Consider the following 17,672-nt stretch of genomic DNA (forward strand, 5'->3'; position numbering starts at 1 on the left):
CTTCCTCCATTTACCTCAGGGACTACATCCGGAGGAATATGAAACCCCACCACTTTGTGTCTGACGACCCTCCAGGGGTCCCGACCAACAGTTTCGGAAACCCTGGAATAGACCATTAAATTCTAAAACCCACAATTAAATAATTATGCGTCTGATAAAAAAAATTGCATGATTGTAGGTCTTTCATATCTTTTAAAAATATAAATGTAAAAGATGTACATAAAAATAGATAGAATAACTTGATTTAACAGTGTAAATAAATAGATTGTGTTAATTGAGTGATTAAGTATTTTCAGGGGGTCTCCAGTCTGTTGCAATTCTATGCTTGGATTCAGCGACTGAAATGTTTGCAGCCTGTAATTTTAAGGCAGCTTTTCCAGCAGGCTCTAGACTGAGGCTACCACCAGGTGCATCTTCCGCTGTCCTCCAGCATCAGCCTGGTGGTCAGCGGTAAAGAGAGAATCCCGCTGTGGAAACTCATCTGACCAAAGCTTTTCACACAGGCGGATGTTTGTAAACAGGAACAATTGAACTGCAGCAGGTATGGAAAGCCAAAGGTGCCATAAATCCAATACATAAAGAAGGTGCAATATTTCTATTTGATAAACAATAAAATTATAAAGTGACGTGAGATGCATGAATCAAATTTATGGAATGCTTATATCCTAAATTAATATTAAAGCAGTGCTTTTTAATGTAATTATTGGCCATTTAAACAGCAGCACTGTGTGTTTCTGTCATGCCCTTAGAGTCACTCTTAAGGCTGGTTTATACTCAGAAACCAGGTCATCTGCGTGTGTGTCGCAGTTAACGCAGATATGCCCCCACCCCTTCCGCAGACACTCTGCTGCACCTCTCCAAAGTTGTAGGTGACTGCAGACAGGAGGCCTCTGATTGGTCAAATCTACATCCGCTCTACACTATGCGTATTTCCTGTTTGGTACCTTACCGGCTTGTTTGGTTTGTATGACCGGAAATTGACTCGTGAAGATGGTGCGCAAGAATGCTGGGACCTCATTTCCACTTGGATCCCTGCACCTTTTTCTCCCTCATGTCCCTCTGTTTTTGTACAAACTTGCCCCAACTTCCCCACCGCCGCTGCCGTATCTAGACCCACGGCTAGTTTGTGATTGCCCCTCTTGCGCTGTGGTGTGGAAAAACAGCGCAGACCACACTTTCAAACTGGGCATAAATCAAAAATATCTGCGTCATACCTGCGACAAGCTCACTGCGACACACTGCTGAGGGAGTATAACCAGCTCTTTAGTGGCGGATGGTCTGTGAAGCACAACCGGCCGATGGTCAGAGTATTTTTTTCCTATAAAACACAGCATTGCTGTGCAGGAGTATGTAAAACAATCTAAAAACTAAAGCGTTCCCAATCCAGAACGCCAATACAAAGCCCAGTAGGAGTGTGAGCTTAAAACCTGTCCAGACTGGATGTGATGTAGAGCAGTTCAGAGATTAGCCACAAAGCTAACTCTTAGATTCAGCAGTCAGAGGAAATCATTCATCGGGTTTGTTTCTGAACCAGTTCTCTGTGTAAAAACCCGCAGATCCCGTGGGAAGACAGTTACCTCCAGCAGCTCATCTTCAGGCCTTAAAACGCCGTGTTTGTCCACCGGGCCCCCAGGGGCCACTGATGAGATGTAGTGATGACCGTCAAATGAGTCCAACTCGACACCCAGACGCAGGATGTGGATCGGCAGCAGCTGGAGAAAACATGGAGAGTTTAGTCAGGAGCAGAACCGGAGCCGGGATCCATCTGGGACTCGGATCTTCACCTTGGAAGATTTCTGCAGCTCTTCATCGTCCTCTATGACAGGATCCAAGTTCACCACCTGGAACCAGACAGGCTGAGGTCAGGTCATCCAAAGAAGCAGAACCATCTGAATTCACGTGTTTGTGACTCACCAAGACCTGGTACTGAGGTCCGAGAGCGGCCTCCCATTTAGCCCGGAGCTCTGCATCAGAGGCTGGACACAGAAACACACACAGGTATCTATAAACCGGACTGGATCCAGAAAGGTCCTGCTGAAGTACTGACAGAAGGTCCAACTACAAGCGCCTGCATCTACGACAGAGTTTCTGCTGCTGCTTTGGGTCGGGTCCTCCTCTGCTCTGACAGAATGGACCCTTTATTCTCTAAAGGTCAGACATTAATAAGATCATGTCTGTGTGCTGGAGGTTCTGTCAGTTCTTGTCGGTTAGAACTGGTTCTGGTTTAAAGGATAATCTGTCTGAACTTTCTGGACTGAACGAGGTTCAATTAGAAAGTAGTAAACAAATCGGACAACACGAGATCAGAACCTGCAGAGACGAGACCCGTAGGGTTGACCTCTCGATGATCCACTCAGGTCTGCAGGCTCTCTGATTAAAAACATAAATTCAGAGCTTTGTGTTCTGGGCAGAATAGAACCGGACCAGCAGTGATGGTGAATGTTTCTGCCTGTAATCAGGACTTTATTGGAGCGGAGCTAATTTGGTCTGAATAAATGTTAGAATGAACCAGACTCATCTGGACTGAACTGGGTCTGAGTTGGACCGGTTTGTAAAGTTCCTGCGGCCTGCTGCAGTGACGGACAGACGGACGGACCTCCGGATCGGCTCTTTAGAATTCCAAGCAGCTGCTGCAAATCTGAGCAGTAAGCAAAACCTGTTTGGCCCAGTTTGTTTAATAAATGAGGCGGTTCTCTGAACTGATGACCGCTCAGCCGCAGAGCGACAGTCTCTGTGTGAACATGAAAGCAGGCGGTCGGTTCTGATTTCTCTGACTCTGACTCCAGGCTGGGAGGAACCTGCGCTGATCCGTCTCCTGGCGTTCAGGTGTTTGTCAGCGCCGCTACAACAGGCTGATTAAATTAGCATTGCTAACCCCGGCTTCCTCACAGTAAATTAATCTGCAGCGTTTGGCTGAATTAGCCTAGCAATACATCCCAGGGAGGCTGCAGACGGCTCGGACGCTTTCTGACGGCTGAACATCAGACTAAAGAGGAACAGAACCAGTGGAGCCAATCCCAGGAGCCCCAGTCTTTACCTGCTGCTCCATAAAAGCTCCCAGGCCTCAGCGCCGCCTTGTTCTGATCAAAAAGCTCCACGTTTAGGAATGTTCTGTTTAAAGGGAACCGATATGTTTAACTTGTTTACATCAAATTCTCTCAGACTGATCTGCAGAGCGGAGGAACCCCTGAGAGTAACCAAGAAGGTGTTAAAGATGAGATTCAGAGACATAAACCTCCTCTCCAGTGCTGACCCAAACCTTTTTTTTTTTGGAGTTTTTATGGCACTAGTTGCTCGTTTTCCGGACAGTAGGCTGACAGGAAAGGGGGTATGAGAGGGGTAGAGACATGCAGAATTCGAACCCGGGTCGCCTGCGTCGAGGAGTAAGGCCTCCGTACATGGGTTGTGTGCGCTAACCACTGCGCTAAGCTAAGCATTCCCCTTTTAAACTGAAAAGTGACTGAAAATTAATTTGGGTGCTATAAAAATAACAGAGATGGCAACAAAAAAACTACAAAGCAATATTTTCAATATATTGGGATTTTTATAAAAAACGCTGAATCTGTGTCCTCTTTCTGATCAATGTCCATCAGAGAGATATCCTGGGGACTGTAACTAACCAGATGTGCTCACTTTCATTCCTTGACATGAAAGGTGGCTCAGAGCTCGTCCGCTTAACTGTTTCTTTCACAAAGCCACCTGAGCAGCTAGTTTAACGTTACCTTTAACATAAAAAGTATCTATGAATAAGTGCTTCTATGTTCCTTTTATATCTGTGCTTCTTTCTGTATGTCTGCTTTGGTCTTCTTGATCCCAAGTCTCCTTGGCCCCTCACATTGAGCCTGGTACTGCCGGAGGTTTCTTCCTGTTAAAAGGTAGTTTTCTCTCCACTGTTGCCACAAGCATGCTTGGTGGGAGGGATTGCTGTAAAGTAAATGATGAAATCTAAGAAAACATATTCTGTCACCACAAGCTCATCCAGGTGGAGCCAATCCTGCAAATCAATGATTCGATGCAATCAGCTGGTTTTCCTTAACGACAACTGAAAAGCTAAACATGGATCTTCGATGACAAGAACCATGACAAGACATGGGTGTGAGTTTTAGTTGACGCAACGAGAAGAAGTAAAAATGTTGGTGGGTGTTCTGTCAGACATTGCATCATTATGCTGTAATTTGCTAAGCAGTATCAGCCGTGATGCTGCGTCCTGTTTGGTCAAGCCGCCCACCTGCCGTGCAGCGGTGAAAATTCTGTATCACCACAGATGGATCGTGGCAGCAGGAAGTGAAAATTAGCTGGAAATGTCCAAAACTGCGACTTAACTCTGCTTTTCTAAACTCTGCTTTTATAGCTGTACTGCAGAAATGCGTCTTCGCGCAGCTTAGCTTAGAGTCTGTGCTTTTTACTTCACACTGATGGTTTGCTCTCAGCAGTACGGCTCTTCCTGCTACTTAATAAACTGTATGGGGCTGATCATCCTCTGCCAAGCGTAGAAAAACCTTTTGTCTAACTATCAAGATTTGATTTCTTCCAGCTCACAAGAGGCAACGCAAAACCGTCTTTTATTTCTACCAAAAGGAATCCCTAAATTATATCCAAAGCAAATATTTTATTGCATTCTGTTTATTTTTGGATAAAGCCCAAGATGAAAATGTACATAGATCTTTGAAAATGTCTCTCTCAATGTTCTTGTTTCTATCTATTTGAAGATTTCAACATTTTAGTTAAGATAATGAAATATAGGTCCAGATTGCCATGGCATTATAAGGCAATTATATAGGGTCTCTTTGTATTATTTTTTTTTTATATCAAACCCCTATGAATTTAAATCTATTTTGACCCCTGAGAGGCGGTAACCAAACGGTAAATTGAAGAAACAAAGCTAAAATTTCCAAAGAATGTTTTTGTTCTTTGCTTTTTTAGGAGTAATGAAGATTTTATTGATCTGTGTGTAATGCATAATTCATAGTAGATCAGGAAGGGTTTGCTTTTGGATGAAAACATTTTATGTCTAAAACCATTCCTTTATTGTACATTTTGTTAGCTTGTCTGTCTGCTATTTTAACCAATATGATGTGTTGAACTAGATCTGCTATTTTCACAACTTTTCACAACTTTTGTGAGACATTTATGTATAAAGTAGGGCATCAATTATTAAAAAAGTTTATTTGAATTCTATAAATCAAGTATAGTAATGACTGGAATGTGACTAAAAGTAACAATAGTTTTAATCCTCAAGTCCAAAACTAAGACTAAATCTAAGATCGTTCTCAAAAATACACTGCATAGAGCTTCCCAGTTCAAAGGAGGGGAGCAACACTGACCGTCCAAATGATGTTCAAATGAATTGGACCAAAACATGATATTAACTGCAGAACCCAGTTTGTCTCTGATACAAACTGCTGTGAACAAACAACATGAAGGTCCAGATGGAAAGATTATAGGAACATCTCAGTGAGAGAGATGAGGTCAGCAGTTCAGCGCAGAACCATAAACCAAAGGTTCTAACCTCCATTTAGTGGTGCCGAGTTCAGATGCGTTGGATCCGGTTTCATCAACATGGAGCCGGACATCGAGGGTGGAGCCTTCATCTCCAGATTCCTCCGAGACCCGCGGACTGACGCCCGCTCCACTGAAACACAGAGAGGAGGGAAACCTGTGAGGAACAACTTCTGGATAACCTGAAAACAGTTAATAGAACATTTTCAGAACTTTCTGTACGTTTTCCCTCCAGCTGATGAAGGTCCAGACGTAGATCTGAAGGAGGCAGGGAGAACATTTCTAACTGAAAAGGTTTCCAACAGAAACCAGAAAGACATCACAAATCAGAACCACAGTCTGCAGCCTGATGCGGATCAGTTGTGACCTACAGCCTCCCTGGGTCACTGTGGACCGTCCTCACAGAACTGCCTGGTTTCTGTTCCAGCAGATTAAGATTAGTGGAGGTTTCTACATCTTTGGGTCGAGAATAAAATGTTAAGTCTGCAGAACTCAGGGATTGTTGTTCTGGACAGGAAAAAATCCCCAGAACAGATGGAAACCATGTCTGCAGGTAGAGGTTCTGGACGTGTTCAGAGACCCGTTTAAGGCCAGAAAGTCCATGAACAGAACCAAGCTCAGTTCCAAACATGAGATTTTCAGACTTCATTGATAAACTGCACAACCGAACAGGTCCAAAAATCTGGATAATTCAGTTTAAATTATACATAAGAAAAAACGGAAAAAATTATAAAAAAATATATATATATGACTTACACAGATAAGAAAAAAGATGACATTCCATAAATTAAATGATATGAAGGAAGGTCACTACAAAAGCTTTGGGTCACACATAGAAATAACATCCAGAACCGGCTGGTGTCAGGTTTAATGGCTTTCTGAGCTTCTGCCTGGACCGGGGTGAGTGAGCACACCTGAACCGCTCCCACTCGGACCTTTTGACCTCCTGACTGACTGATCAGCAGTGGCCATGAATCCAGAAGCAGCTTGTTTTCATGCAGATAACAGAAGCTGAGGAAGTTCAAAACAATTTCCAGGCTGGGTTTCCTCCGTAATGAAACAAAAGGACGTGTGGTGGAGATAAGAGCTGAGCGCGGCGCTCTTCCCTCTCCTCCTTAACTTGTTTTTCTGTGGCCCAGAGGCGGATCGGAGCGGGCAGCCGGCCCAGCGCCGTGCGGGTAAAAAATGACCCTGGACCCAACAAATTAATCTCTGCAGACACTGCAGGAGCAGAAAGAAGAAGAACGGTCTGCAAAGTTTGGGAAAATTACACCCGGCTGTAAACAAATTTGTCATCTTAATCCGTCTGTGAGGAAGAACCGCTCCGATAAGTTCTACCCATCCAGGAGGAACCGTCTGAGAGGGAGGGGGACCGAACTTAACAGAGAAGCAGTTTTTATCCTAATGATCCTCTTGGCCACTGATGAAAACAGGATCAGATCTTTGTAAATCAACTCGGCATTCAGGCCAGAACCTGATGGGACCAGACTAGCTGATCGCTTCTCTGAACAAACCGAGTGAGTAAAGATGACTGCGTCAGTTTTCTGATAAAGATGTCATGGCTGCTTTCTGCATCCCTACCTGTCACCATGGTAACCGTAATCAGCATTTTACAGCTCACTGCATTAATCACTGGAAGAGCTTGGGTTGTTCTTCCCCCAATCCCCAATCTGAAGGTCAGACAGTGAAAAGTCGGATTTTTCTCTATTCTTTAAATGCATCACAACCCAGAGCTCCCAGCTGGACCATCTTCTTCCTTTTCTTTCTTTGGATTTCAGTATAAATCAAACATAGGTAGCTGATATGGAGGTGGATTCAGACCCATCCAAATAGAACCATCAGAACCAGTCACTTCTACTGCAAAGGAATAGAGAATATTCGAATCTGCAGCCCTCAAAGATCAGCATTGTCCCATTAGAACCTCCTGCTTGCTTGGATTACCTCTAGATGTTCCATCTAAGCTGAAAGGATGTCTAAAACGAAAGACATCAGATGAAGCATAGAAGCAACATTTTAATTAAACCTGAGCATGAACATTTAAAGACTGTTCTCCTGTTTCAGAACCAAATCCTGCTCAGCTGTTAATCCCATGCTTGTTTTATTCTGTGGTTAGGACTTCCTGTCTGCTGGCATTAATCTACCTTCTGTTCATCTCCCTACCTTTATCCAGGGATCTCTCCAGGCCTTTGGCTTTCTTCCGGACCAGAGTCAGAACCACAGTCTGACCCGTCTGCTTCATCACCTCCAGAACCTCCTGATTGGTCATACCGTGGAGACTGATGTCATCCAGCTGGTCGGAGAAGACAAGATGCAAAGGAGTGAAAACAGATAAAACACTAAAGAATATCCACATCCAGAGGTTCTGCTCCACTTAAACAAACATATAACACCTTCAACAAATCATCCCAGCAAACCAAATCATATTTATGAGCCATTTTATCTATAAACTTCAACAGAAATCCCAAACTAGGCTGGAGCAGCAGTGTCCTCCATGCTTCATGAAGTTTCTAAGAAAAAGGGTAAAAACTAGACAATAGGGAGAATAAAAAGGTGTGGATAAACAGAACAAACGATCAGGGACTCACAGCGAGCAGTCTGTCATGAACCCGGATGTTTCCGCTCTGATCCGCAGCGCTGCCAGGAACCACATGCTTTACAAACACACCCACCGCATCTGAGACCAGAAACACACATACAGCATAAAAAGACATCACTTACTTCAGAAAAACTTAAATAGTTTACTTAAACATCTTTCACAAGTTTTATCTTGGTAAACATTGGCAGCTTTGGCAAAAATTCATTAAATTGATCAATCTGTTGGTCTCTGGACTATGACAGTGTCCGGTTCCTTAAACTCAGAACGGTAAAGCTCAGGCTAGCCAAAACAGTCTCTCTATTGGAAATCTTAGGAGTAGTAAAAAAACTAACCATCTAAAAAAAGAGCTAGGACAGAGGAACATCTGGTCACAATAGAGGCTATGATGGGAGGAATGTCTACCCACCTTAAGGGGAACAGCAGAGGAAGGTCTGACCTGGTATCTTTGGTATTTAATTATCTCCGCTTATTTAATCCCATATCTGCTCTGATTATCACATTTAAATTCATCATGGTGTTTTCTCGTTAAGGTAAGTTTAGATATCCACCAGAAAGTGAGAATCCTTTCCTAAAGTGCAGCCAATGTGTCATGCTACATTCCTACCTTGGCTCGTCATGGGGTTGAAGCCAATGATGGAGATGCCAAGGCTCTGGCCCTCCTTCTTGGTAAGAGAAACCTGGTGGATCTCATATCCCTCCAAGTTTGGCTAGAATTAAAAACCAAACAGAACTCTGAGTAAAGCCAGTCAAACAGAACCATGATTTAAAAAGGCAAACTAAGCGCTAACCGTTTTACTCTGCTGACGCTGAGGTGGGGCTAGAGGAGACGAGGGAGATAAAGAGGTTATGGGGGCCGACTCCGGCAGTGGTGGGGCTAGAGAGGTAATGGGGGAGGAGTCAGGAAGTGGTGGAGGTAAATTAGCAATTGGGGCAGAATCAGGAGGTGGAGGTGCAGCCGAGGCAGCAGCTTTTTGTCCTTGGGGGTCCCTGGCAATCAGCATGGTCACATGACTGCCACAAGCCTGCAGCACCTTGACGACTTGGTCACTGGTGAGGCCGCTGGTGGGGGTCGATCCGATGCGCAGGATGTGGTCACCTGTTCGGAGACGGCCGTCCTGATTGGACAAAGGGGGTTAAGCCAATCAATGCACCGGCAGAAACAAACCTACTTCATGTTTCAAAATGTTGTTACATTTTTCAAATACAGAGTTAGAGAAAGAAATTAAAATAGCCAACTATTACTCACTCTGTCTGCTACGCTGTTCGGGATCAGCGTTCGGACCACCACTCCAGTTGTTTTTCCACCGACAATACCAAAACCCAGACCGGATCCATCGTTGAAAAGCTGGATCTCCTCGACATGACCCCACTGACCCTGCGGTAGAAGAACAGACAGCAGCAGAGATGACTGAGGTTTTCCTGTTTCAGATGTTAAATCTGGTTTTTAGCAACACTATTATGACATTATAACCATCTATACATACCCTAATATCTGCTGGGTGAATATTAGGAAAGAAAATACCAAATAGTGGGAAGATATCCAACATTTACCTTAGTACATCTGGTCTGAAAACTTATCATTACATAACTTCATTTGATTCAAGATTTCGCCAAAAAAATACAAGCTTTCACAAGCATCTGCAACCAGAACTAGTTTCCAAGATCCTGCTGAGACATAAGTCCTTTAATCCTGGAGATGTTCTTGAGGTGATAGAAGGCTGACTTTGTTCCTGTCTTCTGAGCCTCTGAAGATTCAGGTTTGAATCCATCACTACACCCAGTAATCTGATTGCTGGACTCTAGCTAGATTAACTGAAGCTTGGTGCCAAGTTTGACTCTGGACTAAAAATACTTTACTTCAGTTTTGTTTTGATTAGGCTGAATACAATTTTGTCCCTTCTATGCACTGATGTCTTCTAAGCATTTAATCAGTCTTGGATTGGTTAAACAAAGTAAAGTGGTGACATCGTAATATAAAGCTGACTGCAGTCTGCATAATTATAGCAACATGTGTTGTTATAACCTGAGTTAGGAGCATGTAGATATTGAATAGGAGGAGGCCTTAAGGTGGAGCCTTGGGGAACACCACATGTGATTTTCTTTAAGTCTCTGATGCAGATTTAACTAAATAGCGCCCGTCCTTCAAGCAGTCTTTAAACCAGTCCAGTGCTGAACCAGAAAAGCAGCGATCAACATAAAAATTGAAACAGGACTTCTTAAAGGCCTTCTTTGGTTAGATGCCTCATTTTAGGATAATTGCATTTATATGTGAATTGGACACAAAAGCGTGTCAATCTGTGTTGACACCATGCACTGAAGTTATTTGATAATTTTTCCATGTATTATTTTACAATTACAATTACTTACAAAAGTGTTACCACAAACTAACCGCCTGAGAAGGAATGTACACCATTTCACCCCCAGCTTTTCACTAAGTCTCATAATAATCACGACATTAACATAACTATTTTACCTCTAAAAAAATGTTTTTTTCCAATTAGAGACATTCTCTAATAAAGTTGTTTTTCAACTTAGAAACATTTGAAAAACCCTTGTGTTTGTCATACAAAGCACTCAATGATTTAACTGCATTCACAGATGGAGACTTTTTCAATCATTTCATAATTTCTACTGTGAAAAATTCCTGGATTAAAGAAACTAAATTAACCATTCATCCATTATTTTTCTACAGTGAAGCCTTTTAGCTTCTATTACTGGTAGCCTAGAGGCTTAAATCAGGAAGAGGATGTAGCTATTATGGGAAAAAAAGGAAGAGTGGAGAGAATTGAGGTTCATCCAATTGGATCTGATCATCACATCATCAACGTAGATGGAGAAAATGTACAGAAAAAGTATGAAAAGAGGAAATCAAAAATGTAGGGAACTAATGTAACGGTTTTTACTGTCAGAGGAGTTTTGCTCTTGTCCTGCAGCCCATTATAGGAGCATGGAGACAGAAAAAAAAAGAAAAGAAAATAGTTAAAGAGAAGTTCAAGCAGCAATGAATATAGACGGGATTTAAGCTCATTTGAGATGAGAATAAACAGCTTTTGGATGAGAGATGAGAGGAACGGCTGAAACTGAAGAGCCACTGAGTGACGGACATAGTGGCTCTAGGAGCTGCATTTCTATAAACAAACAGCCATGACAGACTGGAATAGATGCAAACAGTAAATAATGGCCCTGCTGTTTCTAACTGGGACACATGACTGTGTTTCTCTGAGCTGATTGGTCAGCAGGCTGGCTGGCCGTACCTGAGCGGCGGCTGGTCATCGGTTTCCAGGTGAAAGGCTGTTTAGAGCTCAGCAGGTAATTACAGCTGCTTTAACCCTGCTGCCACACACACACACACAGTACCGGGGAAATATCCTCTCTTTACACAAGACTCAACATTTTACATGAGAGTCCTCACTTTACTGGTAAGAAACAAAGTACTAAAATGAACCCCAAAACAGCCAGGAATAAGTTGTCACTTCACCAGTAAAACACAAAGATAACATCCTCTCAGCTGCAGGTACGCCCCTCCCCCTTCCCCCATGGTTTCTTATTCCCAACCTGACCCGAACAGCAGCTCTGCCTGTGGACAGAAACAAACCTCCCCTTCAGTCGGTTCCAGAAGCTTGCAGTCTGATGAACCTGAACCCAGGGAGGAGCTGGACGCTCTGCTTCCCAACCGAAGTTCACAGGTTTCCCAGGGAAGGATCTATTACCCAAGACAGCACTAAAACGACAGAACGGGGCCATCGGGCCATCAGGAGCCATCCAGGTCAGGAGTCTTTTAAGGAGCAGATGTTTGCTGACAAACACCTTCTTCCATATAGAATCCTCTTTCTTCCAGGATGGTTGAACGGAACCATCACACCTCCACCACCATGCAGACAGTCGTCATGAGGAGTTTGTCCTGATCTTGCGTTTGGGTTTCTCCAGATATGGAGCGCAGCAGGTCAAACATGTCTCCTCTGTCCAGAGGACATCGTCCCTGAAGTCCTGTCCTTCAGCAGATGCAGATTTGCTAACATGAGTCCTGCTGCCATCTTGGTTCTGGAGGGAGGAGGTGTTCTCCTCAGCAAACAGAACCCAGTACTGATAACTTCATAAGGAACTGAGCTGCTGGACAGAGTCCAGTAGAAGACAGGAAATAGAACATGGACATTTAAACCAGGATCTAAGGGGAGCAGAAATGGATTATTAATGGCAGCCGGTGATCCCAGGTTTAATTCAGCCGTAATGATTTGCGTCATTATCACACAGAACTACACTGTCCCTTTTGTTTGGTTTCCTCCTCCTCCTGTGGGCCTGTTGGACCCGGGCCACATTCTGCATTCCGGGCCCTCGACCCTCCCGCTGTCGTTTTATTCATGTCCCGTTCGGATTGAGGTCACGCTTAATGGAGCCGTGACAAGAAACACGACTCCGTCCCGGAGGTTTACAGCCGCTCTCCAGCACAGCAGCTTCAGGTGTGTCCGACCCGCCAGGCCGCCGCAGCCGGACCGCTTTTATTCTGCTCCCACCGTCTGAAGCCAACAGCTGTAAAAAAGCCTCCCATAAAGAAAGCCATTAATCTGCGACTCTCTGATGATTTTACAGCTTCTGTCTATTTAGTGGATATTATCCCAGCAGGGACTGGGATGGGCCTGGTTCTGGATGTATTTATAGGCCTTCTAAAAGCAGAGGGAACAGAACCCTGAAGACGCCTTAAAATAAATGGACCTGAGCAGAAAGTTGGAGGGAAACTCCTCCTCAGTTCATTAGAAACTTCAGCTCTCAGGTTCTCCTCCAGTTGACATCTGGATACACTGATGACGCAGCGTTTATACTTAGTCCAACTATACCAACAGGTTGCCCGCTCAGGTGACCACAGGGGGAGCATCCATCGCATTTAAACATGTCTGACACCAAAAGAACCAAGTTTGACCCAGTAACATGACCTGCTTGCGTTTTTTATTTTCCCTCTTTAACCTGATGGACAGACACTCCATGCCGAGAAGCAACGACCAGGAGCAGAACCATCAGAACACATGGAGAACTGGTTAGGAACAGACTCTGGAAGGAGCTTCACTTCATTTATGGATCAGAGGACAGCAGCTGGGATGTTCTGGACAGGAAGCTAAAATATGAGCCTGCAGGTTCTAACAGATTAACCCTTTCAGGACATTGGAGAACTGATCAAAGTCCAGAACTGGTCCTGGTGTCTGGATCAGGACTTTAAATCTGAATGAATCTGCTGATGCTTCTGGAGCGAATGAAGAACTAGATGAGAACTAGTGACCCGTCGCAGTCTGGTTCTCCTGTCTGCCAAGGCTTGACTCGTCAGTCATGTCAACATTCATCGATCGCTCTCCCTCTTGGATCCAAACACAGAGTGTCAGGAGTGCCGCCTTTGGTGCAGCGCTAACTTCATTTCCTCTGAGGTCATAAAAAATGATTCGAGTCAAAGTCAGCAGCCTCACAGCTCCTCACAAACAGGAGGTCTCTCTCTGATGAGATGCAGACGCTCTCAAAGTGACCTCCAGTCTGAATGAAGCTGATTTCAGCAAACGGTCTAAGCTTCTGCTGCTTTCGGGTCAGGACTGAAACAATTAAATCCAGAACCATAAAGGAAGGGACCTAGGTCTGGTTCATGTGCAGAGCAGCCATGTCCTCTGGCTGAGGCCTCTGATGGAGCCTCAGGACCACAGAGGAAAGGCTTCTCACTGGTTTTTAATGTTAAGGTGGAACTGAGGAGTAAAAGCAGGAAAACATGGAGATTAAAATCTAGGACTGGAAAAAAAATCTGTTCCAGCAGGAAACAAACTGCTGACTTTATCACCTCTGAATCAAAACCAGAAAATAAATTATTTTAACAAACCCAGCAATCCTTCTTTAATATCTTTTTTCACATTTTCTTATGATGCATAAAACATTCCACCTTTTTTTTCTTCTTCTCCAATGGACATTAACCAGGAAAATAACTCTGAGCTTCTTGAAAAAATGTAAGGATCAAACATTTATCTCATCCTGAATTTCAGCTGCTTCTCAGATTAAAAGTACAACTCACCCTAAGGTGGGTGGTAAGAATGTACTTTCCAACATTTTTCTGATTTTCTTAAAGTAATATTCTTTGTGGTTCCTCTTTCCACCTTGAGATCAGGTGAAATTTAAATTAGCAGTAGATATTTTAGCTAGAAGTTGTTTATCCTTTCTTCACATCTTAAATCTGATGTTATGAACCAACAGTTACTAAGTACTTGAGGAGCCAGTTTACTAAATAATTTTTTATTTTATCATGTTATTTCTTTGATGATTTCTTTCTACCCTTACTTGGGTAGAGAAATGTGAAAACAGCGCTGCTCTTACTTTAGTAAAATCTTTGGGGACTTCAACCTTGACTGTAAGCAACAAGATTCAGCCTGACCCTGAAAAAAAAAAATGCTGAAAACTGAAAAGTGAGAGTCAGCAGACCCTGAGGGGGCGGGGCTGTGGTCGGGACAAGTAAACATGGAAGATAGCTAAGCAGGCTGGTTTATGCTCAGAAACCAGGTCGTCCGCATGTGTGTCGCAGTGAACGCGAATGTGCTCCCGCCCCTTCCGCAGACCTCTTCAAAATTGTAGGTGACTGCAGACAGTGCTGCAGACAGGAGGCCTTTGATTGGTCATATCTACATCCGCTGTACACTATCCGCTGTACTGTATTTCCTGTTTGGTACCTTCCGGTTTGTTTTGTTTGTATGACCGCCATTGTGGAAAACGACTTGTGAAGATGGACCGGCTAGTAGAGCGAGGTGCACGAGAACGCTGGAACCCTTTTTCCACCTGGATCCCGGCTCTTTTTCGCCCTCATGTCCCTCCGTTTTCGCACAAATTTGCCCCCACTTTCCAACAGCCTCGGCTGTATCTAGACCCACAGCTAGTTCCTGATTGTCCCTCTTGAAAACTGGGACACTATCCCTTTACCACTGAAGCTATCACCTAACTGTCTTTAAATAATTATTAAAACAGAATTTTTTAAAGAAAAAAATGAGAGCGCATATCATCATTAGAACTTCTTTTATTATTATATCTTCCGTACAGGGGCCAGGACGTGATCTACAGGGGCACTGGCCCCCGTTGGCCCCTGTCTAGAACTGCCCATGATGCTCACCCATTCAGAACCAGGGGAAGCATGAGAAACCGATTAAACCATTTTGGACTGTGGGTGGAAGCTCAGTACCAGAGCCCAGGCCCGTCTCGCTGCACAAATTCCTATTTGTAGTAACTGTTCTGATTCTGGTCTCTAAAGGCTGCGTCCAGTGCTCCAAAAAGTCAAACGGAACCTAAATGTTTCTGGGAAGAGTTCTAGATGTTTGAGTCCCATGGATCTGGGCTCGATATTGGTTCTCAGGAAGCGGGTCAGAACAACCAACATCACAGTTTCCAGAAACCATGTAAAAACTAAACGAAATTAGAAAGAAATAAGACCATGGACCCCAACCGCCTGAGCAGCTTCAGAACATCAGCTGCCTACCTTGTTGATCAGACCTCCTTCAGGGGACCAGTCCCGGGCCACCACCAGCTGCGTCTCCCCAGGCTGCTGCAGGAGGCTCAGCGCCTGCTGATGGCTCATCCCCGGTTCTACTGGGCTGCCGTTTATCACCAAGATCTGGTCCCGCTCCCGGAGACGGCCGTCCCTGCAAAAGAAGTCCGTCAGAACGCCAGTCCAATCATGAAAAAGTTTAGAACATGTTATATAGGTCTGGTCGTCTAATTCAGGTTTGTCCGGTTCTGTTTGGGTCAGAACGGTTGTGTTGTAGTTGTTCTGTTTGGATCAGAATGGTTGTATGTTTGAGTCAGAATGGTTCTGTTTGGGTCAGAATGGTTCTGTTTGGGTCAGAATGGTTCTGTTNGTCAGAATGGTTCTGTTTGGGTCAGAATGGTTCTGTTTGGGTCAGAATGGTTCTGTTGCAGTGGTTCTTTTTGAGTTATGAACGGGTAATCAGGAGCCAGAGAAAACGCTGAGCTGGCTCCAGCTGACAGAACCTGCCAAGCTCAGCCTCTGGGTCAGAACAATCTAATTCACCTGTGGGCGATTCCTCCCGGCTGGATGTGTTTGACGAAGACGCCCTGACTGGCGGTTCCTGTCGGATTCAGACCGACCACGCTGAAGCCCAGCCCGTCTGAAACGGACCGGGTCAGGCTGATCAGCTCTGTTTGACGGCCCTGCAAACAAAACCACAGTTCAGATGTTTGCCGTTTCCCCGACAGCGAGTGTGCAGAGGCTCCACCTACCTTTGCTGCAGCCAGGATCCACCTCTGCAGGTAGTCAGCTGTGGGCGGAGCCTGAGAGACGTGTTGCGCCGACCCATTGGTCAGAGTGGAGGAGGAGGCTGAAAGGGGTGGAGTGGAGCAACTGGACGGATCGACGGCGCTCATAATGAGCTGGCCCCGTCTGGAGAAGCTGAAGTCACTGCGGGCATCAGGAGGCATGCTGCTCAGCTGTGGAAAAGTAACAGAACCGGAGCAGTTAGGGGAACCCAGAACCAATCAGAGAAAAAAACATTTCATTCAAAACATTTTCTTAAAATGTTAATTTGAACTGGAAAAAACATGTTCAGGATCAGCGAGGACTTCCAGCTAATAGGTCGGGCTTTAAGGAAGAAGACTCAGAAGGTCCGAGTCGGCCCTGAAGGATGTTGGACCGGGTCGGACCATCTCTATGGAAACAGACAGAAGGTGTCGGAACGGAAAGTTCAGCATAGAACCAAGTTCTGTCCAAGACAACCTTCCAGGAAGGACGGATATTGATCAGGAGCAAGTATGGAGTAAAGGAAGCTCTTCCACAGTCCTGACCGGGAAGGCACCAGGGAAACCAATCATATCAGAACCAGAACAGACATTCCTGTGTTGCCTCCCTGTCTTTAAGATATCAGGTGTTTCGCCAAACGTTCCTCTGACATCCATCAGAGGTTCCTCTGCAGATGGACAGGAAGAGGAGCCCAGAGCCTAGTTATGACACATTGGTTTCATCTGATTCATGGCTGGATAGAGCCAGAAGAGACCCAACGACCCTGACCAGGAGAAGCTGTGGTCAAATGGACCGGTTCTAGAATGGTGGGGCTGCAGCTGGTGATTCATTTTCTGTTTCATTGATTCATTCATCTAGAAGAGAAGCTGGTGATAAAAATGAACCGATCAACAAATCAAACGCCCATCCAAAGTAAAAACAAATATTTTCATTACATTTAAAAAAGTGATAAAAAAGGTCTGAAACAGAACAAAACTCAAATCAAAGATCAGAGATCCAAGCAGAGGTTCTGGACAGAACCGATTTACAAACAAAGAAGGTTTTATTATTTACACAGGGAGAAATTTAGGACAGTTTGACTTTAAACCTGTAGGGATGGATGGATGGATGGACGGACGATAAATAGTTCGATGGCCATAAGGATGATGGATGGATGGACGCCCAGACGGATGGATGGATGGACAGACGATAAATAGTTCGACGGCCAGATGGATGGATGGATGGATGATGGATGGATGGATGGCCAGACGGATGGATGGATGGATGATGGATGGATGGCCAGACGGATGGATGGATGGATGATGAATGGATGGACGC

The 17,672-nt window shown here is 44.5% G+C and overlaps 1 protein-coding gene across 1 annotated transcript in view; it reads right to left on the reverse strand.

Moving 5' to 3' along the window:
* Positions 1–386: 386 nt before the first annotated feature.
* The window catches only part of LOC107085898 (inaD-like protein), a 30,484-nt gene continuing 13,198 nt past the window's right edge, over positions 387–17,672 (reverse strand). The window contains exons 4-17 of the mRNA XM_015376535.1: positions 16,340–16,546; positions 16,131–16,270; positions 15,579–15,741; positions 9,342–9,470; positions 8,884–9,210; positions 8,700–8,802; positions 8,085–8,173; positions 7,660–7,789; positions 5,510–5,632; positions 1,915–1,976; positions 1,785–1,841; positions 1,551–1,712; positions 1,076–1,144; positions 387–437 (exon numbers count right to left, since the gene is read on the reverse strand). Coding sequence (XP_015232021.1) covers positions 387–437; positions 1,076–1,144; positions 1,551–1,712; positions 1,785–1,841; positions 1,915–1,976; positions 5,510–5,632; positions 7,660–7,789; positions 8,085–8,173; positions 8,700–8,802; positions 8,884–9,210; positions 9,342–9,470; positions 15,579–15,741; positions 16,131–16,270; positions 16,340–16,546 — 1,812 coding nt within the window. The remainder of the gene's footprint in view (positions 438–1,075; positions 1,145–1,550; positions 1,713–1,784; positions 1,842–1,914; positions 1,977–5,509; positions 5,633–7,659; positions 7,790–8,084; positions 8,174–8,699; positions 8,803–8,883; positions 9,211–9,341; positions 9,471–15,578; positions 15,742–16,130; positions 16,271–16,339; positions 16,547–17,672) is intronic.

Source organism: Cyprinodon variegatus, unplaced genomic scaffold, assembly GCF_000732505.1.
Source record: "Cyprinodon variegatus isolate N-32 unplaced genomic scaffold, C_variegatus-1.0 Scaffold136, whole genome shotgun sequence".
In the NCBI taxonomy this organism is placed as follows: domain Eukaryota; kingdom Metazoa; phylum Chordata; class Actinopteri; order Cyprinodontiformes; family Cyprinodontidae; genus Cyprinodon; species Cyprinodon variegatus.